Source organism: Vombatus ursinus, unplaced genomic scaffold (assembly GCF_900497805.2).
Source record: "Vombatus ursinus unplaced genomic scaffold, bare-nosed wombat genome assembly UNPS02014817.1, whole genome shotgun sequence".
NCBI lineage: Eukaryota > Metazoa > Chordata > Mammalia > Diprotodontia > Vombatidae > Vombatus > Vombatus ursinus.
In genome coordinates this window covers 6006730-6034065 of record NW_020954595.1, presented here as the reverse complement: position 1 = coordinate 6034065, position 27336 = coordinate 6006730, and the positions used below count along the sequence as shown (strand labels likewise).

The window sequence follows — 27336 nt, the reverse complement described above, 5'->3', positions numbered from 1 at the left end:
GCCTGTGAGTTAGCTTCTCCCTCTTTTCACATAAGGTAAGAAACAGAAGAAATTCTCCAAAGGACCTCCTCACGTCTCTGTGTTCTCTTCTTTTATTTCTAGTTGGACACGAAGCTCTTGAACTGAAGCAGCCTCAAGTCTCCATCACTAGAGACCTGAGTACAACAGCACGTGTGACTTGTCAAGTGTCTGGCAGTCAGAACTTTAAGGACAAGTACATATACTGGTACCAGCAGAAGCCAAACCAACCTTTGCAACATCTGCTCTTTGTCCAGTCAACCAGTGCTGCCGCAACAAAATCCTTACATGAGGTAAGGAAGAAATTTGTGGCAGAAAAGAACGAAGGCAAAGGAACCTCAATCCTAACAATAAGCAGCATAACACGTGAAGATGAGGCCACCTACTATTGTGCATGCTGGGAAGACCACAGCAGTCAGCACTCAGTGACAACACCTACAAGAATCCTGCCCTCCTCGCGGCCCTCCCCACATCCTCTTCCCTGGGGGCCACGTCCTCATTTCTGGCTCCCATCCCATTTGGCCTGTCGGTAACACTTCCTGCATTTCTTACCAAGACCATGTGGCCCATGTCTATACCACACTACATTCCTGCTCTAACTCACACAGGTTCCAAACTCCCTCCATCACCATCGTAACCATTCACATCTCTGCAGGGCTCTAAGACTTCCGATGGTTTTATGGGTTGGACCAGACAGCTTCTGAGGTCCCTTCCAATTCTCAACTTCTGTCTCTCTGCTTTTTGGAAGAGAGCCTTACTTTATATTATGTTGTCTCATCCTCTTCACCACCCTATGGAACAGGTTCTCTTTCCACTCCCATTTTACAAAGCTAGAGAAGCTAAGAGATGACTTAAGTGGTTTACCCAGCCTCACCTGTCTGAGGCAGAATTTGAACCAGATATCCCTGACTCCATGTCTGGTCCCCTGTCTATGGCTCACACATCAAAGTTGACGATTGGATCCAATATTCCTCATGAGAGAATAAGAGAAACAGGGAGAAGGAAGACATTAATCTCATCTCCTAATTCCTTAGATCTCTGAACCAACTCAAATGCTTTTTCAGGCAGTGTTTGATTAAGTGACCAGGGAAGTGCCTTCCAACACTGAGATGCCATTTTTCCTCATTACTTATGATGGTGATGGTTCGTTATCTTTGTCAGTCAACAAGTATTGATTCAGGTGGAGTGTGCCCGGTGCTGTGGGAAAGATGAAAGGAGTCCAAGACATGGTTCCCTTCAAGAAAATGTCCATAGCCTTGGGGAAATGGTCTGACCAGCAGCAAAAGAGAACAGCATGTATCTATAGATCAGCACTTCTTAAGGTATGGGTTGTGACTCCATATAGGGTTGCATAAATGAATGTGGAGAGGGTCGTGAAAAATTTGGCAGCAGTAAAAGGTTTTGGAACATGCAATGACCAAAAATTAGTTCAGAATCAAACGCAAAATGAATCTGAGGAGTTTCTGGCAGCACTTGTCTGTGTTGCATCATGCAACTTCACTATAGCCTTAGTTCCAAGCGCACAACAATTTGCCAAGTTCTTAAGAAACACAGGTTTAAAACTTGAGTTTCCTAAAAACTCATTAAATGAATTTTGGCTTGGCATTAGGACAGGATTTGCAATAATTTCTGAAATGGCCCTAAACATATTTCTGTCATTTTAGACTACGTATTAATGCTCAGCAGCATTCTCAGCATTAATGATTAGAAAATCAAAATATTGATCAACTCTGAAAAATCCTGAAGATTCTGTACATCCTGCAGTATCAAATACCCCACCAAGATTTAATTCTTTATGTAAAAATAAACAAGCGCATCCATCTCACTAGAATGCAAATTAATTTTCATCTTTAATAAATGGTGAAAGTATATGTGTATATATATATATATATCAAAGATTATTTTAAAATAAATTTCTTTATGACTTATTTTCAGCAAATGTTTGATTTGTATACCTATTTTATATACCTATATACCTGGAGTCATGTAAAAATTTTTCAGGCAAAAAGGGGTCATGAGTAGAAAAATTTTAAGAAGCCCTGCTTTAAATGACCAAGGCCTGAAGTGGGGGCAGTCAGGGAGGAGATATGTGGTCATGGGGACTAGGGGTGAGGGATGGAGAGTGCCTCATGGAGGGAAATCCAAGCAAAATGAACGATTTCAGGAGCCAGTCAAAAAGAAAAAGTGATGAGAATTCTATAAATTCTCCACTTTTGATATCACTAATACTTCCCAATGACTCTTCCTCTTCAAAAAGAACTGACTTTTTTTTTTTACAAACAGTACAGTTAAGGAAAATTGGATTAGTTTGGCAGTGTATGCCTCACTCTGTACCAGAATTCCACCACCTTTCAGATGAGAGGCAGGAGGCATGCTTTAACCATCAGTCTTCTGAAGTCATGATTGGTAATGACATCGATCAGAATTTTGATGTTTTTGCATTATGTTTTCCTTTATGCTACTGGAAGCTTCATAGAAATTGTTAGAATCCCAGCTTCTATGAAGCAACATTTTCTTTTCTTTATCTGAAACAGGTACAAATTCCAGGTCTCAAATCTTTTGCCAGAAGATTTCTTTTAAAGAGAAGTGAATTTGCTGTGTGTGGTCAGCCTTGTGTCTGTGGATTCACACTCAAATAGGTAACTTACATGTGCAAAATGTGAAAAAGGTCCTTTTGGGAAGAGTAAAGATGGGGAGACCTGTAATGAGGCAACTTTCCATTGAAGATGCTCAAGGGCCCTGACCAGGCTTGTGGTGATGGGAAGGAGGAGGAAGGAGTATATGGATAGAGGAGAAATCATGGAACTGGAATGAGCCCAATTTGGTGACTGATCAGATATGAGAGCAGAGATGGTAAAGAGTCTGCTCCCAGAGAGCAACAAACAGTACACTTCCTGTTAAACTGTCAACTAAACAGAACAAAAAAATCAACCTTGGTTGTAGGTAGAGTTTCCCATTTGGCCATGCACTGAGAAGAGGAACAGCAGTATTGAAGTAGACAACGACCATGTCATCTTTTTCCATCCTCCAAGAACCTTCTGCTTTTTATGTGACCATCCTCCATGTTGGCTGTTGCTAGGAGCAGATGTGGTCTCCTCTCCTCCCCTCTCCTCCCATCCCTTCCCCTCCCCTCCCCTCTCTTCTCTTCTCTTCTCTTCTCTTCTCTTCTCTTCTCTTCTCTTCTCTTCTCTTCTCTTCTCTTTTTTCTCCTCTCCTCTCCTCTCCTTTTCTCTTCTTTGAGGTGCTTTGTGGTTTCTTTCTGTCTCTCCCCCATCCCCCCACCTTACAGACACCCCCCACACACACACACACCCTTAGTGTTCATTTATAAGTGGCTCTGCTGGTACATTGCCAAGGTGAAGATTCAGTGTCATTTAGTGGCTCTGCTACTCATTGTCTATATGAATTCACTTCTGGGCCTTGTGAAATGACTAGCTGCTTTATTATGATTCTTCCTTTGACATCCTAGAATCTGCAGTCCATTTCATTTTCATATTTTATTCAGTTTCCACTTTATTCAGAATTTATACTTTCTTCTATTATCTCCTTCATCCCTTAGGACACCATTAAGTGAATGTCCTTCCTATGGATCACATGAGGACGCTGTGATCTTGCTCATTTATTGAGAAGTGTGCAGTCTATTCAATCCTTCTCAAGAAGACTCTCTTTCCATCATACAGACTCCAAGGAACAGTAAATCTCTGGACTTGCCCCGTGATCAAACAGCCACATTACAAGTGTGATGTTTGGGAGTTCTGTCTACCTATTTATATTCATTCCTGGATGAAATATTGCCTCTGTTCGTGTCCCAGGATGAGCCTTGTGGTGGCCATGATGTTTTTGTTTAGCAGGTGATCAGTGTGATAGCTCAGGATGGGTCAAAAACTTTGCAGAAGGAACTCAACTTATAGTTCTTGGGAGAGGTGAGTGCTTTTTTCTTCTTATCCACATCGGGGTAATTCAAGTCAATTCAATGCACTTTTATGAAGCACCTACTCTGTGCCAACACTGAGTCAGGAGGGGGTTTTGAATTCTGGCTTTGCAATTTACCATTTGGGTGATTTTAGACAAGTCAGGTCATCTCTTTGAGCCTCAGTTTCCTCCTATATAAAATAAGAGGGTGGGTTTAAGTGACTTCTGAAAGCCCTGCCAGCTCTAAACTTTTAAAATACTTTTCAGAAGAAAGGCCTTCACCTGAAATAGACTGATTTAAACACACACACACACACACACACACATGCCTCCCTGATTCTTGGCCGTAATCCACAGTTGGAATCCCAACTACCATCTATGAACAGATAGAGCCCATAAGGCATAAGATACAAAGAGTCTGGTGTGGGCAGACAAGGTTCCTGGATAGGTCATTGTTTGCTTCGTAAGCTGATTAAGAGACTTCTCACAGAAACAATAGCATCAGCTCCCTTCTCTGTTGGGCTTCAGGACTGACAAAGCCTTCCTCTCATGACCCCTCACCCGTCCACCTAGGCCACCGATTCCACAGGGATCATCCTCAGATAATTCAATTGTAGAATTTAGAGCTAGGACTTGTAGTCGAATGCCTTCATTTGACAAGTGAGTAAACTGAGGTTCAGAGGCTTTATCCATAGTCACATAGCTAAAAAATGAACCTTCAAACCCAGGTCTTCTGACTCCAAAAGCGGTACCCTTTCCACTGTACCGGTACAGATCTTGGTAATTCCAAAGAGACTGGATTAATTCTGAGGGAAGCGATGTTTTTGAATAATATGTTCACATGGGATGTAAAGTAGGGTAAGGCAGACAAACCCGGGAATGAGAGGAAGATAGCTTTTTAATGATAACAAATGATTTAGCAAAGGCACTGAGCTAATCATTTTGGATTTAGGGACTTTTCTGTAGATGGTGATGAGTGAGATTTGCCAGGGCTAAGGCTGTATCTGTCCTATTTGTATCACCCATCGTGCCCCTTATCCATGGCAGACACTTAAAAGTGTAGAATTTACATAAACATGAATGAGAGTCCAACAGAAAACATGGGTGAATGCTCATGCATGACAGCAGGAATACTCTACTCAAATTCTGCCTTGGACTGGATAGTCAAGGCTCATGAAGATGGCCACACAAGGGGGAGTAATCAATGTGGCAGCATCTTTGATGATGACAATCCATGTAGATGGACTCTCACTAATCCACCCTTTGAAAAATGGGATCAGATGGGCTCTATGATAAGTACCCTAAGTCTAAGCTTATTAGTAAGTAGGTGACAAAAGGGACCCTCAGGAAAGTTGGGTGCACTCTTAGGGAGTCAGGAGCTTGTCAGAGTTTAGGGGGTTATAAGGTGGGGAATAATGCAGGAAGAAAGGGAGCATATGAATTGTATGACCCTGGGCAAATTACTTTCCATTTTGTGCCTCAGTTTCCTCATATGTATAATGAGGGGGTTGGGGCTCCATGACTGCTAAGGTTAATTCCAGCTCTCAATTTATGATCTTGTGCATGCTCAAAATTGTCTTGGCCACTTTGATTGAACTAGCCAGTTAATTTTTTAGTGGGTTGATTCAATCTAACAACCAGTTCAATTTAGTGGAGAAAATATTTAGCAAACTGACTTTTGGCTCATCAATTCACTTAACACAACCAGTGGAATTGTGGGTCCAAATTCTTTCATTATGTCTTCCACCCATAACTTCCTCTCCCCATGGTGGCCATCCTAGTGGAAACTTTTTTTACAGCCTGGATAATCATTAATGGCTTCCTAGTGGCTGATCCACTTTCCCTCTTTCCCCACATCCAACCCACTCTTCACATGGCTGCCCGACTATCCCTTCCTAAGGCTTAGATGTCATTCCACTGAATGTACAAGAATCCTCAGTAGCTCCCAACTGCCTTACTAAGTAAAGTTCAGAGTCTCAGTTTCTTCCCCTGTAAAATGGGAGTAATAATATTTATATGACCTCGCTTCCAGAGTTGCTGTGAGGGAAGCTTTTGATAATCCTTAAACTGCTTTAGAAATGAAAGATGTCATTATATACACATACAAGTGTATTGGGCGGGGGGGACTAGCTGATGCAGGTGGCAGGATTGGGAAAGTGAGCCCAGAGAGGAGCTGAACGAGCATCAGTCTAGAGGAATGATGTATCACTGCCATGTAGCATAGCATAGTGAAAAAGACTGTTTTACTCATTCAAAAGCATGTCCCACTGATGCACAGGAAGAGGAGAAGGAGGGGGAAAATGGGAACAGATCCAGCCCTCCATCCTAAGCCATGACTGAGGCCTCTTTAGGGGAATTCTAAGGTAGGGCTTTTTCTTTTTTTGCAGATTCATGTTTTTGTTTATTGATTTTCAATGCTATGAGAAGTTTAAACAAATCTGTAGATTTTTTTCTCCATACTCTCTTTTTTACTAATTTATTTTTAGTTTTCAACATTTACTTCCATAAGCTTCTGAGTTTTAAATTTTCTCCCCATCCCTCCCTGCCTCCCTCCCTAAGATGGCACGCAATCTGATATAGGCTCTACATATACATTCCTAGTAAACATATTTTCACATTAGTCATGTTGTAAGGAAGAATTAGAACCAATAAAAGGAACCACCAGAAAGAGGAAACGAAACAAAACAGAAGAAAAATAGAGCAAATCGTATGCTTCGATCTGCATGCAAACTCCCTAGTTCTTTCTTTGGATGTGGATAGCATTTTCCATCATGAGACTTTTGGAGATGTCTTAGATCCTTGCATTGGTGAGAAGAGCTAAGTCTATTAAAGTTAGTCATCATACAATGTGGCTGTTACTTTGTACAATGTTCTCCTGGTTCTGCTCACTTCACTCAGCATCAGCTCATATAAGTCCTTTCTGAAGTCTGCCTGCTCATCATTTCTTATAGCACAATAGTATTCCATTACATTCATATACCACAACTTGCTCAGCCATTCCCCAGTTGATGGGCATCCCCTTAATTCCAATTCTTTGCCACCACAGAAAGAGCTGCTCTAAATATTTTTGTACATGTGGATCCTTTTCCCATTTGTATGATCTCTTTTAGATACAGCCCTAGAAGTGCTATTGCTGGGCCATAGGGTATGTACATTTTCATAGCCCTTTGGGCATAGTTCTAAATTGCTCTCCAAAACAGTTGGATCAGTTCACAACTCCACCAACAAATGTATTAATGTTCCAATTTTCCCACATCTCCAACATTTATCATTTTCCTGTTTTGTCATGTTAGCCAACCTGGAACATGTGACATGGTACCTCAAAGTTGTTTTAGTTTGCATTTCTCTAATCAATAGTGATTTAGAGCATTTTTTCATATGACTATAGATAGCTTTAATTTTTTCATCTGAAAACTGCCTGTTCATATACTTTGACCATTTATCAATTGGGGAATGAAGGTAGGGGATTTTCTAAGGGGCTTAGACATCATAACACAATGTTTCTGGGATATTCTTCTATATCCAAGTGTTCAGCTCTGGAACAGCACTCACCGTGACTTAAATCTGTCATGTGCACATAATATTTTGGCAGTAAGATGTAACTCCCGTATGGGGAAATTGTGCCTTGTCTTTCAAAAATAGTTTGGGATCAGAAGACCTGGGCTCAAATTATGGCTCTGGAACTTACGACCTGTGGGAAACAGGCACTGTGATATAATGGAAAAGCTCTGGATTTGGAGACTGGGAGCCTGAATTTAAGTGCTGGCTTTGTCTCCTGTGTTCATAGGAATGCAGAGAGTGGGCATGCTACTCCATGCATGCTTATGGATATATAGTGGCATCTTTCTCCATGAATGGGAAGCACCTAAGGGTACCTACTCATACTCTTAGACACTTGTCTGGGGCACTGAGAGGTTCAGTGACTTGTCCAGAGTCACACAGCCAGCAGGGTCAGAAGTGGGACTTGAATCCAGGCCCTCCTGTCTCTGAAGCCAGCTCTCTATTCAGTATGTTATACTGTTTCCCTAATAACAATAATCATAATAACATTGTAGGGTTACAAAGTGCTTTATAGTCATTATGTTATATGAGCTGTACCCCACCACAATGAAACAGGCAAGAGAGATATTATTATCCCCATTTTACAGGTAAGAGAACTGAGGCTCAAGGAGGTGAGGTGACTGATCCAAGGTCTAGATTTGGAGATTTTGTAAAGGACTCAGACATTGTGTGCCAGAGTATACGTCAAAGTATTTGGCTCTGGAACAAAACTCATTGTGGCAGGTATGTTCCATGACAACAAGGTCACTGTGCTTTGTGTGCTGATGGTTAGACAGGACCCAATGTGGGGGTTCTGAACCCAATCTTATAAAAAGGAGTTTATGTTCAAAGAACCTGTATCCAAATGCCAGTTCTGCCAACCTTTGGATTCTTGGGTGACTTGGGGTGAGTCACATAACCACTCTCTGTGTCTCAGTTGTATCATCTATAAAATAAGGGAATTGGACCAGATAGTCCCTTCCAGGTCAGAATTCTGTGAAAATGCTGACGTTTGTGGAGAAAACATTTAAGAGCTGTGTGAAACATGTTAAATACAACATTGCATTTGCTTGTTGCAACACTGAAATGGTTACTACCATTTTCATTGTTCAGATAAGGAAACTGAGTCTTGGAAGGGCAAAGTAGCTTGCCCAGAGTCATATAGTTAGTATATCTTGCAGGCAGGATTTGAATCTGGGTCTCTCCTGACTCCAGGTAGAAAGCTTTTTCCAATTGACATTACCCTATCTCTCCTGGTTACAAGCTAATGTTTACACTCTAAGAATTCTCTGGAACATTCAGGAACAGCCTAAGTGCTCAAATGGAGAATCATTGAATGAAATTTGGTGCTAGGCATCGGACACCCAGATCCCTGGCACCCAAGGGAATGGCTGGAGGGACGACATAGCTTGATTTTTTTTCCTCTAACATCTACAGCCTTGGGCATTTTCTTGACCCAGAAAGGCATAGGTTTGAACAGTTACTGTGATAGAAATTCAACTTCCGTCCAAGGTTTTTCACACTTTGAAAAAAAATGGGAATTTTTCCTAATTTACAATTATGCTCAATAAGTCATCAGATAAATTTAAAAAAAAACTTTGTGGGGCTGGAATGGGTATTTGTAGAGGTGGAATGAGACAATAAAGGGGGAAAGGAGAAGAAAAGAAATAGGGAAGAATTTATAAGGATTCAATGTAAATGTTAGGTTGGAGAACTAAGGTTCATTGAAAAATCGACTGAAATTTGGTAAATTTATGGAGAATATACAGACAAGAAAAAATACCCCAGAGACAAATCCGTTGGCCCCGCAGCGTGCCTTGATTCTGTCTCTGGCTGTGGAGGAGCTCCTCAGATGGTTTTTGTATCTGGCTGCCCCACAGTGGGACCTGTTAAAGTCTTTGGTGAAGGGACAAAGCTCATTGTGACAAGTAAGTGTTTCAATTATGTTTCCATCAGATAATCCCAGGTGAAAAGTAGGACTCAGTCCCTTTGGGGAAGCAAAAAACTACAGCCACTGAATGTCTGCGAGTTAAGTGGGTTATTTTGCAGTGGGGAGGCTGTGGGTACCTTCCTGAAGTAGTGGCAGTGGAGAAATTTTGTTCTGGAGAGAACGGGTGCAATGGACCAAGGCTCGGGGGAGATGCTAGGCTACTTCGAAGAATGTTCTTCTGTCATTGTTATTGTCATTCTATTTTATTTTTGCAAATGTGCCTGATAAAATTCTCTGAGTAAACACTGTCTAAGGTGCAAACCAACCTTCTCATTTTTATGCTTATGATTTTTCCTCTTATTCCTTTGACTTCACTGTGGCTTCATACTGATTGCTTAAGATTCTATCATATGAAGGAAAAGTTAGGGAAATGTTAGCATCTATTAAAATCTCATTAATAGTAAAAACAAGACTGCATGAAACTAAATATATCACATTTTTACCTACGACTGTTTATGATTTAAGGTTTTCTTTTATTTAAAAGACCATTCATAAAATACCATATCCATAAATTCCTGTCATGCCCATGACTGTGCCAGAGGGATCAGATGTGCTTTGCTTGGCCCCAGGGGCAGAGCTGGAAGCAATGAAAGAAGTTGCTTGCAAAGAGGCCAGCTTGGGCTGGAGGTTGGGAAGAACTTCCTCCTGAGGACTGCCCCAGTGGGAACTAGGTGGAAGTGAGCACCCCTTCATCAAAGAAAGCTGGCTGGTCCCTTGACCGTTCTATTCCAGTGGGAATTCTTTGGGCGGCCGTGGGTTAGTCTACATTTGACATAAATGTAAAAGCCATTCTTAGCTCACAGACCATGCAAAAACAGGCAGGGGTGGTGGGCAGGAGCCACAGTTTGCTGGCCCTAAGCTGAATGGTCATCAAGGTCCCTTTAAGCCAGAACATTCCAGGGATCAATGACTCTGACAATGACGTCAGTGTAAAAGTTGAACTTCGTAGCTTGGCAGTCAGGTGCGATCCATTAACAGAAGTCTCTTGAATATCTTTTTAAAATTGCTGGGAGTCAGGGGACCTGGGTTCAGATCTGTGCCTTATTCCCCTCCTTGTTTGATTTTGAGTAGGTCGTAACCTCTCGGTGCCTTTGTTAACTCATCTATAAAATGGAGGAATTCTAGAGCCAGGGGTTCTAGGCACTGTGAACTTTATACATGCATACACAGATAGAGATATACACATGTATCTATCTGTCTATCTATCTATCTATCTATCTATACGGGTGTGTAGTTATATGTGTGTGTATATATATATATGTATGTATATATGTCTGTGTGTGTATAGTTATCATCATATTTCAATGCACTTAGTTTCCTTGCACTCCTGTGCATTTTATTTTATGTGTCTAAAAGCATTATCCTGAGAAGGGGCCCGTAGACTTCACCAAACTGCTGTCAAAGGGATCCAGAACACAAAAACACAAAAAAATGTTAAGAAATACTGCTCTAGACAATTACTAAGATCCTTTCCAGGTCTAAATTACATAATAATAACAAGAAAGCCGACTTTTATATAGGTAAAAGCTTCTAGTTTATAAAAGCACTTTATACCTTTTAACTCATTTCATCCTTACAGCAATGACGTGACTGTAATCCCTGTTCTACAGATGGGAAAACTGAGGATTAGAGAAATAAAGTGACTTGCCCAAAGTCACACACTTAGTGTCAAAGGCAGAATTTGAACTTGAGTCTCCAGTCCAGGTCCCAAACTCTTTTCCACCTCTACCACACTGACTCTCATGTTACACAGCAGGAATTCCCCAGAGGATTCAGGGACAACCTAACTTCAAATGGGGAAGTGCAAAAAAAAAAAAAAAGTCCCCCAGATCATAGTCACTCTGGAGATTATTCGACCATTGGAAAGTGACTATGTCTTCGGAATTTTTCTAAGTATCCAAGGTGTCATTGGTGTTTTCTTGCCACCCAGAAAGAAAGGGCAGAACATTTACTGTGACTGACATTTGGTTTCCTTTTGAGGTTTTTTAATCTTTGCAAAAGTCGGCATGCTCTCTAACTAATCAAATAAATTAGAAAAAACTGTCACAAAACTAAGAAGAGTATTTTGACAGGAGTAATGAGAGGAATGAGGGTACAAATGGAAGGAAAGAAATAGACATTTACAGACAATCAACCCTAATGTGGAAGTTGGAGAACTAATGTTAATTGAAAATACGGCTGAGATTTGGTCAATGTAGTTTGTGGAACTGGAATGAGTATTTTTAGAGGAAGAATGAGCAAATAAAGGGGGAAAGGAGGAGAAAAGAAATAGGGAAGAATTTATAAGGATTCAATACAAATGCTTAGGTTGGAGAACTAAGGCTCATTGAAAAATTGACTGAGGTTTGGTAAATTTATGGAGAATATACAGACAAGAAAAAAATACCCCAGAGACAAATCCTTTGGCCCCGCAGTGTGCCTTGATTCTGTCTCTGGCTGTGGGGGAGCTCCTCAGATGTTTTTTGTATCTGGCTGCCCCACAGTGGGACCTGTTAAAGTCTTTGATGAAGGGACAAAGCTCATTGTGACAAGTAAGTGTTGCAGTCATGCTTCTATCAGTTTCTAGGCACCCTAAGTATAAAATGAGTTTTGGTCCATTTGGGAAAGCAAAAAACCACAGCCATTGAATGTTAAGTGGGCTATTTCCTAGTGGGGCTGGCTGTGAGGATACAGCTGGAATTGGTGGGAATAGGGAAATCATTCTGTTCTGGAGGGGACGGGTGCACGCAGTAAAGGACCATGGCTCTAGAGAGAGAGCTAGTGCTACTTTGCTGTATCTTTTCATTATTTTAGAATATTGGGAAATGAAACCAACGAACTCCTCTGGATAAAAAAAAAAAAAAAACTAAGGTGAGAATCCAACTTCACATTTAATTAACTGATTCCCCCAGTCCCTTTGACTCTGGTATGGCTTTACAATGTACATGACTCCATGATGTTAAGGAAAGGTGCGGGAAATGGGTAGGTTTCGTTGTTGTTGCAGCATTAAATCAATGAAAACTTCACGAGCATTAAAAACAGCGGTGAGGGGAGCTAAATTCATCACATTTGGCAGGTGACTGCTCAAGATGTGATAACAATAACTTCACTGGATCAGATTCAGGATTAGCAGTAAGTGCTTTGGTGTTTTTGTGTATGTCTCAAGCTAAGGCTCAATTTGAAATCAGAAGACCTTGATTTTGAATTCTGTTTCTGCCACATACTGTGTGACCTTGGGCAACTAATTTCCCCTTGTTAGACCTCAGTTTCCTCATCTATAAAATCATAGGCTTAGGCTAAATGGTTAAGGTTAATGATTAGGCTGAGGTCCCTGGCAGCTCTAAATCTAGGATCCTAATTAACAAGGTCTAAGATAACAATCATTACCTTCCTCTGCTGATTTGACCCAAAAAAATTCCCTCTTCAGTCATGAACACTGTCTGATAATTTAAAAAAAAAATACCACATAGTCTGGATCCATGGAGGGCCACAAATTGACTTAGAAAACTACAAATTAACATTATTTATGTTATGTTATATTTTTATTTATTTTGTAAAACATTTCCCAATTACATTTTCGTCTGGTTTGGCTCACACGGTAGAGTTTTACAATAGTGAGTTTGACATCTCTGGACTGGATGTCTGCCTTATTATATATTTGGAGTTCAAATGGAAAGAATTTTAAGTCATTCTCCAAAGATGTTGATCATTCTTCTATAATTCATCAGATCATTTAGTCTACAAATTATATTTCTCTTGTCAATCTAATACTATGGTTTAGTTATTGCTATTTAGTTATTCTTCAGTCCTTCGTGGGTTCTGTTCATTTCATCGGTGTTCATTGGCCTTCAGACATAGGTTACACTCCCTCCTCAGCTTCCAAAGTCTTCACGAGTTTCTCCAGCCCCTCACCCCCACCTCAGCACCAAATCATCAACTTCTGAAGAGGTTCACTGAGCATAGCTTGGCTGGTTTGGGGATGGTGGACACACAGCTTGTTGCCCATCTCGGAGGAACATACCAGAGCTTGTGATCCATTGACATAAACTTTAAGAAGGCAGATCCCTCCCACATGAGGAGGCTCTTAATGGAAGAATTTAATGAAACACTGGTGAATTCATTGGCTGCTTCTACCCCTCTGGCAGCAGCTCCACTAAGATTCCACATTCAGTCTTAACGATATAGTCAGTTCTCACAAGAAGCCTTCACAGCATCAGATCCATCAGCCTCTTCATAGTGCCAATGTAAGTTATAATTAGAAGGGATCTGGAGCAATCCTCTTGCCAATTGGATAGACAAAACATGGTGGGGTTGGGGATTGGAGGGGAAATTAAGTGATTAAATGTATCTGTATTTGAAAGATGCTGAGATACACAAAAAATTCCCAATTATTAGGTCAATTCAACCCAGGAAAAGGCATGAACAAATCAGCTAGAATTTTTCCAGTGGGAGTCTTCAATAATGTTTTAAACTCACATAAAACTTCAGAAGGTAAAGGCCATTTTGAAAACACCAATAGAATCATTTCTACAAAATGTTTTGGACAAGGCACAATGCATTGTTACTGGTAAATGTATATATGGATATACAAGATAATGATATACAAAATAAAGTCAACCCCTCTTCTGGAAAACAATTACTGTGGGGAAAGAGCATCCTTTATCAACAGAAAGCAACTTGGAAAGTTTAGAATGTTTTTTTTTTTCATGCACTACTTGGCTTCTCAAACTTAGGCTATAATTGATACTTTTGGAAGGAGTATGAAATAATATACTCTTGAGTAACCTAATGATTTTCCTGTGAAAAATTAAGAAAAAATGTAAACTTAGAAACTGAGCAGAATTTTTTTAAATAATATTTTATTTTTTCCCCAATTACATGTAAAAACAATTTTTTAACATTTTTTAAAGTTTTGAATTACAGATTCTAACCCTCCCTTCCTTTCTTCCCCACTCCCCGAGACAGTGAGCAATCTAATACAGGTTATACACGTGCAACTATCTAAAACATTTACATATTAATCATTTTGTATAAGAAATTTGAACAATAGAAAAAGAAAGAAAGTAAAAAATAGTGTGCTTTGGTCTTTATTCAGATAACTTCAATTCTTCCTGGGGAGGTGGATAGCATTTTTCATCATGAGTCCTTTGGGATTGTCTTGATTCATTTTATTGCTGAGAATAGCCAAATCATTCACAGTTCTTCATCATACAATACTGTTTCTATGTACGTTGGTCTCCTGGTTCTGCTCACTTGACTTTGTTTCAGTTCACGTAAGTTTTTCCAGGTTTTTCAGAAATTATCCTATTTGTCATTTCTTACAATACAATAATATTCCACTACATTCATATACCATAACTTGTTCAGCCATTCCCCAATTGATGGGCATCCCCTCAATATTCAATTCTTTGCCACCACAAAAAGAGCCGCTATAAATAGAATTTTAAGAATTTGAAAGCTTCATATTCACGTTCAAAAGTTGCATTCTGATTTATTTCCATAGAACACTGATGTGAAATTCTCTTTGGCAATAACTAATGTGCTTTGTTAAAACTTTCCCAAGTATTTGATCCTGTATAAAATCAAATAAATCAGGTGACATTAGAATTAAGTCTGTAGAGAGAAAAACTGGTTCCTTAGTATTGCCTAGGAAAAAAATATCTGGTTTAATTCTAAAAGAAATTTTTCACAAGCCAGCCAGTTCACAAGAATGGCCCTTTTTAATATCATCTCCCATCCCAAAGGCCAGATTTCCTATGCAATGTACTGTATCGTCAAAACTGTTGAACACCCAGAAATAATGTGTTGAAAGTATTTGAGGGGTTATCATCTGGAAGAGGGCTTCACCCTGTTTTACTGCTTGACTCGCGAGGGCAGAACTGAGTTGGAAAGAGGCAAATTTCTACCCGATATAAGGAAGATCTCTCTAACAATTCAAGCCATCCAAAAGTGGATGGAGCTGGCTTTAGAAGCAGTGGCTGCCTCACCTGGATGACCACTTGAGTATAGCATATAGGGAACATTTTTTTCAGTTTTGGGTTGGACCAGATGACCACTGTGGTCCTTTTCAACTTTGAAATTCCATGAGTCTAAAAAAAATGGTGCCCCAGGAGGCCTAAGGGGCATCTCTCCTCGTCTCAGATAGTATTAAGGTTCAGGATTTTCTTCGACCTGCATTAGATGGCACTAATATTAGTCTTTCAGTTTTCCCAATAATAATCTTTGTGTTCTTTGTTTTTCTCTGTAGATTCTGTTATCAAAAAGAAACCACCAAAGCCCATATTTTTTCTCCCTACTTTGGAGGAGGTGAAGCAGAAAAAATCTGGGACCTACATTTGCCTGCTGGAGGATTTTTTCCCCAATGTTGTTAAAACACATTGGAAAGAAAATGAGAACTCACAGCCTCTGGCTGCACAGCTTGGACCTATCACTATGACCAATGGTTACTATTCACAGGTCAGCTGGCTGACTGTGCAAGAAGAGAACTTGTCTAAAAACCTCACCTACTTCTACCAGCATGAGGATGTGGGCACAGAACCTGTGGCAGTTACTGTTCCTTCAGTTTTGGAACGTATGTACCCGAATCTCACAAGTGGGGAAACAAAGCTCCGCATTTTTCCATATTAGCTTCTCTCTCTCCAAGGGCTTTCCAACAGCAGGATGAAGAATCGACCTCACTGTCAGCCTCCAAAAATCAATCAACAATTATGTATTAAATACAGTATGCCAAGAGCTATTAAGCACTTTGGTTGCAAATTAAAAATAAAAAGAGCCCCTGCCTTCAAAGAGTTTATATTCTAATGGGGGAGATTAGACAGATAGAGACAGAGACACAGAGACTGAGAGACAGAGGGAGAGAGAGAGACAGACTGGAGATGGGGGGTGGGGGAGAGAGAGACACACACACAGCCTAAGAGCCCCAGAGAAGGGTCCGAGGTAGGAGGAGTTATAGAAGAGATGAGGAAAGGAGAGGGGCAGTGCTGGCTATTTCTCTGAATGCTGGCTCAGAATTGTGACTCTTCTTTGGGTTCCAGTGACTTGGTCTTTTAAATGTATTGACTGCTTTGGTGTTCATAGGTGTCCATTTTTTCACTAAGATGTAACCTTCAAAACCAACAAGGAAACCAACCCTGAGTGCCCCTTAGACCAGGAAGCTGCTTTTAATGAAAACATACATAAGGATCCCCAGACAGGTTGTTTTTAATGCATATCATTTGTCACTTCAATGAACTGGCTGACGAAAAGGTCATGAGAAACTTCCTAATAAACAGAGAAATTTAGTAGAAAACCACGTTTGGTTGAAGTTGGTCAAGGGCAACAATTCTGCCAGACCCTTCTTGGTAAATAAAGGGCTTCAGCGTCAGATTTGATTTTAATCTTTTTAATCTGATTTGTACCAGGACAATTTCTTCATTTGTCATTTGTCTTTCATTCTTGTCACTCTGCTCTTCTCCACTTTCCAAGAGTAGAGACACAAAATTCCACATGCGCACCCAGCGCACAGGAAGGTACAATGGGAAGGATGCCAGATTTGCTATCCGAGGACCCAGGTTCAAATCCAGGCTCTGTGACTGGTGACCTTGGACAAGTTGCTTCACTTGTCTGCGCCATAGTTTCCTTGCCTATAAAATAAATGGGTTGGTTTATTGGGGTTCTAATTTTTTTTTGGTTCATGGACCTCTTTGGCAACCTGGTGAAGCCTTTGAACCCCTTCTCAAAATTATGTTGTTAAATACCTGAAATGCATAGGATTACAGAGGACAGCAACTGTGTTGAAATAGACTTATCTTACAAAACAAATTCACAGCGGGCTCCTGTTTTAGATGAATGTTAAGCTTCTCCCACCTCCAAAGCCCTTTATTGCAAGTGGCTCAGCCAGTTTGGTTGCCAAATACTGAAGGATCACTCCAGTGAAGGAAGCATGCTCCAACATTTTCTCAATGAAATGTCAGCTTCATTTGGCCACTCAGCACCCAATCAATGGCAATGTAACAAGGCAATGAATGTTTGTTAATTTTATTTTATTGTTAAATTAGGTTGGTAGGTTAATTTTTAAGGAAAAAAAATCATTTAGTGATCATTAAGAGTGAGAGAAGGTACCCATAGGTTTGCTCCTTGTAAGACTTCCAAAAGTGATTTGATCAGGGATTGTGGGCACAAAGACTGAATAATCCCTGCATTCCACAGGAGCTATGTACACAGATAAGTCAATGCAAGGGACATAAAACATTATGCAAAATCACTTCAAAGAAAAGATTCGTTGGTTCGGTATCATGGAGCCCACGCTAACTGAACCAGAGGCAGTGACTTTCCATTCAAAAAATCAATTGTCTTAATTGCTGAGTCCAATGCTTGAAGGAAGGCACCCAGGCATGGTGTCCTAGCATCTAGCAGAAATTCCATTTACCCAGGAGACAAATGATCTGTTGCTCTGGTTGGGCTAAGTGATCTCCAAACCCTTTTCCAACCCTATGCATAGCACAGTGCCTCGCACATAGTAGGTACTTAATAAATGTTTATGGATTGACTGACTTTACCATTCCCTAAATAAACGAAGTTTCTTTGGTCCAAGCGGTCAGACCATCCATGAGTACAGCTAACACAAGGTCCCTTAATGAGATACCAATTTGTCTGTGATAAAATATTTCCTGCTTGGCACATCAGTACCACCTTGTGTCAAAACCCAACAATGGAACTGAGTACAATGAATGAATGAATGAATGAATGAATGAATGAATGAATGAATGAGAACAGAAAAAACACATTACCTGATAAGCATCTTGCCAGAATCCTGTGGTTTCTCTGAATGGATGTCTTTCTGTTGGCATAGATATATGTGTATAGCTAACTAACTGGAATTTTTTCTGGTTTTCCATCTTTTTCTAGTTTTCAAAAAAAGTTCCCCTTCAGAATCCTGTGAGAAAACTGAAGTCAAGGTTGAAGGTAAGCTTCACATTAGCTTATTTGAAATGCATAGGATTACAGAGGAAAGCAACTGTGTTGAAATAGACTTATCTTACAAAACAAGTTCACAGCAGACTCCTGTTCTACATGAATGTTAAGCTTCTCCCACCTCCAAAGCCCTTTATTGCAAGTGGCTCAGCCAGTGTGGTGGCGTATACTGGTCAAATACTGAAGGATCACTCCAATGAAGGAAGTATGCTCTAGCATTTTCCCAATGAAATGTCAGCTTCAGTTGGCCACTTAGCACCCAACTCCAACAGGAGTTTTTATCACAATCAACTCAACTTCTTACTCCTGGTGACTGGGGGAGGAACGGAAGTTTCCAGGGTCTAGACCAAGACACCCAATGTTGCAGGGAAATGGATGGCTGGCTTGTCTCCTCATCATAATCTGACTGCACAAGCCCTGGTATCTAGGGCTTCTGGGGCCAGAAAGCTTGGAAGTTTTTGACTGATGGGAGCCTAGGAAGCAGCTGGCCTGGGGAGGAAAAAGTCCTAGACCTTTGCCTGAGAATCACCCAAAGTCCTGGTCAACCCCAGAGGCAATAAGACTGAATTGAAGACCTTGTTTCCCAGGTGCAGCACTGACTAGGAGTGTGTGAATATGGCTGAGTCACTGAAGCCCTCTGGGTCTCAGCTTCTTAGTGGAGAAAATGTCAGGATTGTAGTCAGGAAAATGTGCATTCATATCCTGGACACTCCCTAACTGCTTGATGCTTGATGCTTGTCAGGTTGTTTAGATTCTCTGAGTCTCAGTTTCCCCATCTGTACAATGGGAACAATGATACCTGGTCTCACAGGGTTGTCTTTAGGAAAGCATTTTATAAACCTTATTTGCTCTCTGTGTGACATTGGTTAGGTCACTTCCTTTGCTTGGGCCTCCATTTCCTCGTAGTAAAATGGGGGAGAGGATGAACTGAGTGATATCTAAGATCTCTTCCAGATCTAAATCTAGTGAAAAAAATCAGGCTCTATTCACCTTCAAGCACTCATTTATGGGGTGGTGTGAGAAGGTGTCCCATCCCCTCCCCCACTAACCAACTCTGTCACATCTGGCAAGTCACATGGAGTCACAGACCATTGAAGTGGGAAGGGATTCAGGGGTCATCCAGGCCCAGAGACAAGAAGTGACTCAGTCATGCAGCAACATTGCAGAACAAAAGTTTCCGCAGAAATTTGGGCTCAGACTCAACAAAAGCTTCTGGCCAGCATGGGCTGTCTCTGGGGGTACGAGGGCCTTGCTCAGCTCTTGGAGGGACAGACCACAAGTGCCCAATCTAGGCTCGATGGACACTGGTAACAATAACACTGCCTCCCATTGGTACTGTACTTTTGACGTCCCAATGGGTTTTCAGAGCTTTCATCTGGATTGGTCCTCACAACAATCCCATCTGGGCGACAAGACAGCCCCAGAAGAGAGATGAGGGGGAAGTCCGCCGAAGCCCTATCAGGTTCAGCAGCTGGGGGTGGTCCCCAGCTACTGACCTGGCAGGACTATCACTGGAAATGCAAGCTTCTCACTTGTAGTGCTGTCTTCTTCACCCCAGACCTGTGGTTTCTCACTCAAATAGAAACGGGTGGGCTACTCACCCATGCCTAAGGATCTCATTTTGACTTAGTTTCAAGATGTAACATTATCTATGTTTTACCGAATTTTTATTTGCTTTGTTAGATATTTCCCAATTACATTTTAACCTATTTAGGGGGCACCAAGGAGCATTGTGGGCTACAGGCCACAGGTCGGACCGCTCTACCCTAGACCATAGCATTGTGTATTTCTTTCATTCAGAAAAGAACCCCACTCCCATACCATGTGGTCATGCTGTAAGAAATTCCATAGGATTTCAGCAGCAGTCCCTTGGAATGACATAACCCTTTGCCAACTCTGGACAAATCTGTCTTAAGCGAACACATACAACTTCCTAAAGTCTCTGAGGAGAATAATTCACATTTCCATGTGGTTGATATATTTCAGATGGACAATGTGCTTCCTTGCAATAATCCAATGAGGTGAGAAGCAAAGGTATCATTATCCCCATTTTAGAGATGCAGAAGTTAAGGTTCAGAAGAGGTGGAGCTGGCCAGCATCATAAAATGAGGAAGGGGCCTTTAGACCCTGGATCAGGGCCCTTTCCTGGGCCTCAGCTCTTGACTCATGGGCTCTGGTTGGTGAAAACTTAGATTGTCTGGAGCGTTTGCCCTTGGGAGCAGTGGGTTCACCTTGGCTGGGGGTCTTCAGGCAAAGGCTGGATTACCATTTGGTGGGAATGATGCAGATCAAGGTTCTTAATCACTTTGTGTCCCGGTCTCCTTGGACAGGCTGGTGAAGCCTTTAGATCCCTTCTCAGAAGCACGTTTTTAAATGCATAAATTAATTAATAAATAATAGCTAACTGTGCCAGGGACTGTGCTAAGCATTTGACAATTAATATCTCAGTCAATCCTCACAACCACCCTAGGAGGTAGGTACTACTGTTATGCCCATTTTACAGATGAGGAAATTGAGACAGACGGAGGTTAAGTGACTTGCCTATGATCACACTGCTAGTAAATGTATGAGGCTGAGTTACAAAGGAAACCAATTTTATTGAAATGCAGTTATCAATTAAAAAAAAACTAAGTTCATAGTCTCTAAATTAAGAACTCCAATATCTTTCAGATCCCCATTCAAGTAAGTATTGCCTTAGGTGGCCTCTGAGACCCCTTCCATCTCTGACATTGGAAATCTCTAGGAGATCTGGAAGGATGACTCCATTTAGTATTATTATTTTCATTATTAATAATAATAATAGGGGAAGCTAGGTGGTGCAGTGGACAGAGCACCAGCCCTGAAGTCAGGAGGACCTGAATTCAAATCCGGCCTCAGACCAAACACTTGATACTTGCTAGCTGTGTGACCCTGGGCAAGTCACTTAACCCCAGTTGCCTTAAAATAATAATAAATAATAATAATAATAACTACCATTTATATGGTACTTTAAGGTTTATAAAACATGATATAAACACTAGGTTTTTTTTATTATTATCATTATTATTATGCTGTTGTATGCTTCTGAATTAGACCCAGTGAGGAAAAGACAATCCAAGAAATGGTATCATACAAAAGTGTTCTGAGCAAATTTACAAGCACACCAGTAGCCTAGAATATCCTGCTTTCTCCAGTTTTCATTTTTGGTGCTGTCCCCGCCAGAGCCCAGTTTCTCTGGCTTCTGTTTCCAATTCCTTTGCTCCTATATTTCTTAAAGGACCATGTAGCACTAACCAGGCTTTCTCCTTTTAGGGCTCCACGAGCAGCATTTTGCCAACACATCGGCTTTTTATACCTACACCATCCTACTTGCGAAGAGTGCCACCTACTTCATCATTATCCTCTTCTTCCTGTACCAGAAGAGAGTGGCTGGGAGCCAAGGGACAAAGTAGGCGTGCGGAGACGCCCTTCAGCTCTCAGAGAGGGGAGGGTTTGTCTGCGTGTTCTATTTTGTCTTCTGCAGGCGGTGGCCGGCGGCCATATTGTTGGTTCTTCTTATTTCCCTTCTGCTTAGCAACGCAGCTTTGTTGTAACTTGGAAAACGCAAGTTGGTTTCTTTTAATCTGTTGGACAAACAGGAAACTTTAGGTTGTAAGAAATATGTTACTTTGGGTGCTTCGCTCTAGATATCTATGCAATTCCTTATTGATAGACCTCTTCCCAATAAAAACTACTAAAGCTCCCTCCTTTCAGTGCCCATCGTTTCAGTGTGACCTAGTCAGATGCTTCCCAGTGATGGGATGATGATGTCTCACCTCTGTGGAGTACTTTCAAATGTGTAAAGCACTTGACATACATTATTGCCTTGGAGTTTCACAACAGCCCAATGATCGAGGCATTATGGGTCTAATTCACCCCAATTTACAGATGAAGAAACTAAGGCTCCCAGAGCATCAATGACTCACTCACAGTCACATAGCTAGCAAGTGATGGGGGTAGAGTTTGACCTTGTGTCTTCCTATCTCCCAATCTACCCTTCTTTCCTATACTCTGCTTCTTATGAAACTGGAGCTGAGAATTGGCTGGAATGGTCCATCATGATGAGGTTTCTTCCACTTGCTCGTCTGTATCAATCAGGATGCCCATTCATTTGGTTCCTGATGACTTAGTCTCCTCTGGGCACTTCCAGGGCAATGAAGCAGAGGCTTTTCCCTGTGGGTTTCTGAAGGGCACCCGCTAGAAAGTCAGTAGTGAATAAGTGAGTCCTACAGTCATCAAACATTTATTAAGTGCCTACTATGTGCCAGCTCCTGTGCTAAGTGCTGGGGATATAAAGAAAGGTGGGGAAAAACCAAAACCAGATCCTCTCCTTGAGGAGCTCACATTCCATTGGGGAAGACTGTACAAATAAGAAATAAACAGGATAAATGGGAGTTAAGAGAGATCAGGAGGCTTCTTGTAGAAGGTGGGATTTCAGTTGGAACTTGAATCAAAGCCAAGAGGCAGCAATGGAAGGTCAGTATTCTAGGCATGGGGCATGGCTAAGGAAAATGCCCAGTCTAGAGATGGAATGCGTTGTATAAGAAGCAGTCAAGGGGCCACGGTCACTGGATTGCAGAATATATGGGGGAGGAGGGGAACTCCAAGTTTGGGCAAGCCGATCTTCAGCCAGCCTGATTGCAGCATCACATGCGACCCAAAGAGTAAGAATAGTGAATATGCATAATCTCATTTTATCCTAATAACCCTGAGAGGCAGGTGCTATTATTATCATCTATATTTTACAAATAGGAAACTGAGGCAGAGAGTGGGTGACTTGCCCAGAGTCACACTAAGTTTCTCAGGTGGGATTTGAACTGTGGTCTTCCTTCTTCCGGGTCTAGCACTCTATCCACTATGCCACCTAGCTGCTGAGCCCCATTGGTGGCTTATTTCATAGATGATTTAGGATACAGGTTCCCTCTCTCACGGATGGAGGCTGTTAGCTGAATTTTCTTAAATGCATGATGGGAAATTACAAGGATTATCTTCCTTCCAAAATGGCGCCTTCTTTGGAACTGAGTCAAATGAGCTCTGCTGCCTACTCTCTGTGTGACCTGGGGCAGGTCACTCTACTTTCTCTGATTTATCATTTCTAAAATGAGCAGGGGACCAGACAGCCTCCTAGACCCCTTCCAGCTCTAAAGCAGGTCTGCATGGTCCTAACCTCCTTGGGCCTCAGTTTCCTCATCTACAAAGTGAGAGGGTTACACAAGGCAATTTCCAAGGTTCCTTCTGGCTGCAAACGGATCATATGGTGATCCTATAAGTTATTGTAATTGTCTGGGCCTCGGGTTTCTCATTTGCCAAATAGGGGAGGTGCTTGCAGCAACACATCTCGATAGCTCTTCTGGCTCCAAAGTGACAAGCCCGCCATACTTGTATTATTCAGTGACATGAAGTTTTAATATTGAGGGGGTCACTCAATATTAAAGGAAGGTCTATTCATTGTTAATGTGCACAGCACTGAGATGGAGATCCTTGCATGAAATCCAGAGAAGTTAGTTATGAGGCTCGTGCTTTCCAGAGTCTGGTGGCTTGGAAACAACACTCAAAGCCAAACAGACTAGTCAGTCATTCCCCATTCCCAGGATCCCTCTATTTTTAGGGGGGAAATGAAACCTTGGCATTAGACATTTTGCTCCCAAGACATAAGAAAATCACAGGTGGAGCTGAGGTTCCCTAGAGTTGTACAGAAAGTTAAATCGGAGCACAAACTCGACCAAGTCAACATAAATCTTGGTGTCTCCAGCGATGGAACTGAATCCTGAAATTGCTTTCCCTTTAACTCTCATAAGGGCATAGAAGCTTGGAGAGAATTTTCCATGGTCCATTTAAGCCAATGCCTTCCTGCCAGCATCTCCACATACTTTGGGGGAAATTGAGTCACGCTCACATTGAGGTAGGGACCATGAAGTGTTGGGTATGAGCACTGTTCGGTGACTGGGCACAGCAAGTCATGGGATCAGATTTAAAGCTACAAGCAGCCTCAGAGTTCTCAGCTGAACGCCCTTGCTTTATAGATGAGGGAACCAAGACCCAGAGATGGGAGTGATTTGCCCCAGGTCACACAGCTAGTAAGGGACAGAAGTCCTGGTTTGGGCAGCACCTAGTTCTATGACTAGGTCAGTCATGTATCTAGAGCTGGTAGAGCTCATTACTCTTATCTAGTGGATCCTCACTATACAAATGAAATGACTTCCCTTGGTCACAGGGCCAGTGGTAGGGCCTGGGGTTCAAGTCTTCCAGTCCTTTGACCTTAGCTTCCTTCTCTGTATGAAAGTTGACTTGATAGCTAAGGTCCTTCCCTGCCCTAACATTACATGATTGCTATCCTAATGAAGGGTAAAAGAAGCAAATAGTAGCCTTAAAGGTGGTAGAGAATGCTTCTGCAACATGTACATGCAGAAACCCTTAGAAATCTTGGGGTCTAGGGTGCAAGCAAAGTGAGAACACTATCTCTCTGATGCTCTTGAGGACAAAGAGAAAAAGCCCATACTCCTCCATCTGTTACTGGCTCACTTCCCTATTAATTCTCTCTCTGGGTTCAAAGACCATCTAGTAGAGATGAACTGGAATGTCCTCAGAAAATACTTTTGAGAATTCTCATCCACACCATGTTGAGCAATAACGCTTAATTAAAGCTCATGAGTGTGTGTCGGTCACATGTTCATGTTCTCCTTCCCTGTCTCTAAGCTACAGTCAGCCATCATGAGATTCCTGCCATCACATAATCCACATAATGGCACAATAATTTCTTTGCTGGTCTTCTTGCCACCAACAGGCTTTTTAGGAACAAATGCACCTGGCCCCAGATTTGTAAATTTTGCAGGGCAGTAGCTAACACATTGTGGGTATTTAATGAATAAGTGAGGAATCCTATGGAATCTATACATTATATATTTATTATCAGGATAAGAGGAAGAAGGGAAAAGGGAAAGAGGGAAGAAGGAATCAGAAGAAAGCACTTTGGAGCAAATGACACCAACAATTCCAAAGCGTTTTGAAACCAGCATCACATTCCAGAGGAATAGAAGAGCCTCCCATGGAAACCCTCTAAAAGTTCCCATTCATTCTTAAAGGGGCGGTGGGGGGGGGGGGATAAGGAGAGTAGAAAAGAAAAAAAAATCATTTTTTATTTCAGATTTTTAGAGTTGCTAGCTTATGTTTCCACGGGTGCCCATATATTTCCACCCATTTCTCATTCACTTATTGGTGATAAATGAACAGTGAGATAGATGAACATTTTCAATTCAATAAATAGTTATTAAGTACTTACTATGTGCCAAGCACTGTGCTAAGCACACAAATGAACATCATTTTCTTGGGGTTGATTATAAAAGCAGGAGGTAGGGGAAAGGAGAGTCAACCAGTCAGTCCCCTTCCCCAAACCCCTTCCTGCCCCAAACTCTTATTGGGGTTTGGTTCAGGCTTCCGAAGGGGTCGGGGCTGCAGCAGCGGATGTGTGTATCATGGGCTCCTAATACTCCGCTTTGTCTTTGCAGTGTGGTGGCTAGGTGGAAAATGCTTGCGTCAAACGAGCCACTTCCAGTTGGGGACGTGTGACTGGAGGAGGGGTGGGAGTGCTGTGTGACAAAAAAAAAAGGGCAGTTAAACCACAGCTAAGCCTGTACCTTCTTGAGGGCCGCAGCTAGCATCGATAAAAAGCAGCCTGTGTTAAGGGGCCATGCGCGGGGGCTGCGGCTGGCCTCCTCCAGCCTTGCACAATGAGCTAGCTCTGTGGTACCTCCGAGGATGCTAAGAATAGGAATGATGCACATATTAGCAGGAGTCTGATGCAGACAATCAGCGGGCCCTGCAGGAAGCCTTTCCACCCTTCAAAGTAACACCGTGACATGATCGAGCTTACATGTCTCTGTGTGCCCAGGGTTTGTTGAATGAATATTAAATTCACGACAATGTCCAGTCTTTTGGCTTACACTGTGCATTTCCAGTCTGAGTCCTCTTGGATTCCGGTTTTCTTCACCTACTGCAAATGTTGACCTTCATTCATTTCAACAAACATTTAACACGCTCTATTTGCACTGAGTTAGAGGGCAGAGAGGCTGCCTTTGTCAGGAAGGCCTGGGTTCAAGTGCCGCCTCTGACACATATGGGCCGGGTGACTGCGGGCAAAGCTCTGCCCCTTCCTGTGTCCCGGGCTCCTCCGAAATGAGGAGCTGCTGTGGAGGCGCTAGTCGATAGTGGGCATTGGGAGTTTCCTCCCTGAAAATGCCCCGTCTCCCGTCCCTGCGCTGGTACAAGGCTGTGCCAGGACACTGGGGAGGACGCAAAGTTCAAACCCCTCCAGCCAAAGAGCTCGCGTTCTACAGGGAGGAGAAAACATGTGCCCAGTCAGGAAACGCCAGGCAACTGAAGGAGATCACGGCATTGGTACCCGGCGGCCTGCGAAGGAAGGACTCTGCTCTGTGAGGAGGGACCCCGAGCGCATCCTCGGAGGAAGAGAGCGAGCAGGGAGTCGGGAGCAGGCAAGGGGGACGACGTGCAATGGCATCGAGGAGGAAGCTGGACCGCTGAGCAGGCGGCCCCGCCTGGCCTTAACGAGGCAGGATCTGTGCCTGCCCGGCTGCGGCGCCCTCCTGAACGACACCTGCCATCCCGGGCGGCACGCCGTGGCCGCCCCCTCCTCCCTCTCCTCTCTCTGCTCTCCCTCCCTCCCTCCTCTCAGGCACCACGGCCATTTAGACCCCCCCCAACAGTGCTCTGGTAGCCACCTCGGGTGGCGCTGATCCCATCTGTCACTGGGGGGGGAGGGGGTGTACGCTTCCCAACTGGACTGTTTTTAAGATGCTGCAGTTCGTGGGCTGTGTCTCTCCCCTTCTACCCCCACCCAACACTCACATATGTGCACTCACACACACACACACACTCACAAATACACATATCCTTCCTATACACACTTACAA

At 42.3% G+C, this 27336-nt stretch overlaps 1 protein-coding gene and 1 long non-coding RNA gene across 4 annotated transcripts in view; both read left to right on the top strand.

Annotated features, from left to right (window-relative positions):
* Positions 1-22116, top strand: part of LOC114023225 (T cell receptor gamma constant 1) — a 47030-nt gene extending 24914 nt beyond the window's left edge. Inside the window, exons 3-6 of one of the 3 annotated variants that reach the window (XM_027835764.1) lie at positions 11946-11991; positions 15687-16010; positions 18326-18382; positions 21683-22116. In XM_027835764.1, the coding sequence (XP_027691565.1) occupies positions 11946-11991; positions 15687-16010; positions 18326-18382; positions 21683-21822 (567 nt within the window). In that variant the 3' untranslated portion in view covers positions 21823-22116. Of the gene's footprint in view, positions 1-9352; positions 9399-11945; positions 11992-15686; positions 16011-18325; positions 18383-21682 lie in introns of all 3 variants that reach the window. The other 2 variants (XM_027835763.1, XM_027835762.1) reach the window with 2 other exon arrangements.
* Positions 432-3660, top strand: LOC114023226. The gene is made up of 3 exons (XR_003566767.1): positions 432-1340; positions 2553-2657; positions 3578-3660. It is a non-coding gene; the product is annotated as an uncharacterized LOC114023226 (long non-coding RNA).
* Positions 22117-27336: the final 5220 nt, after the last annotated feature.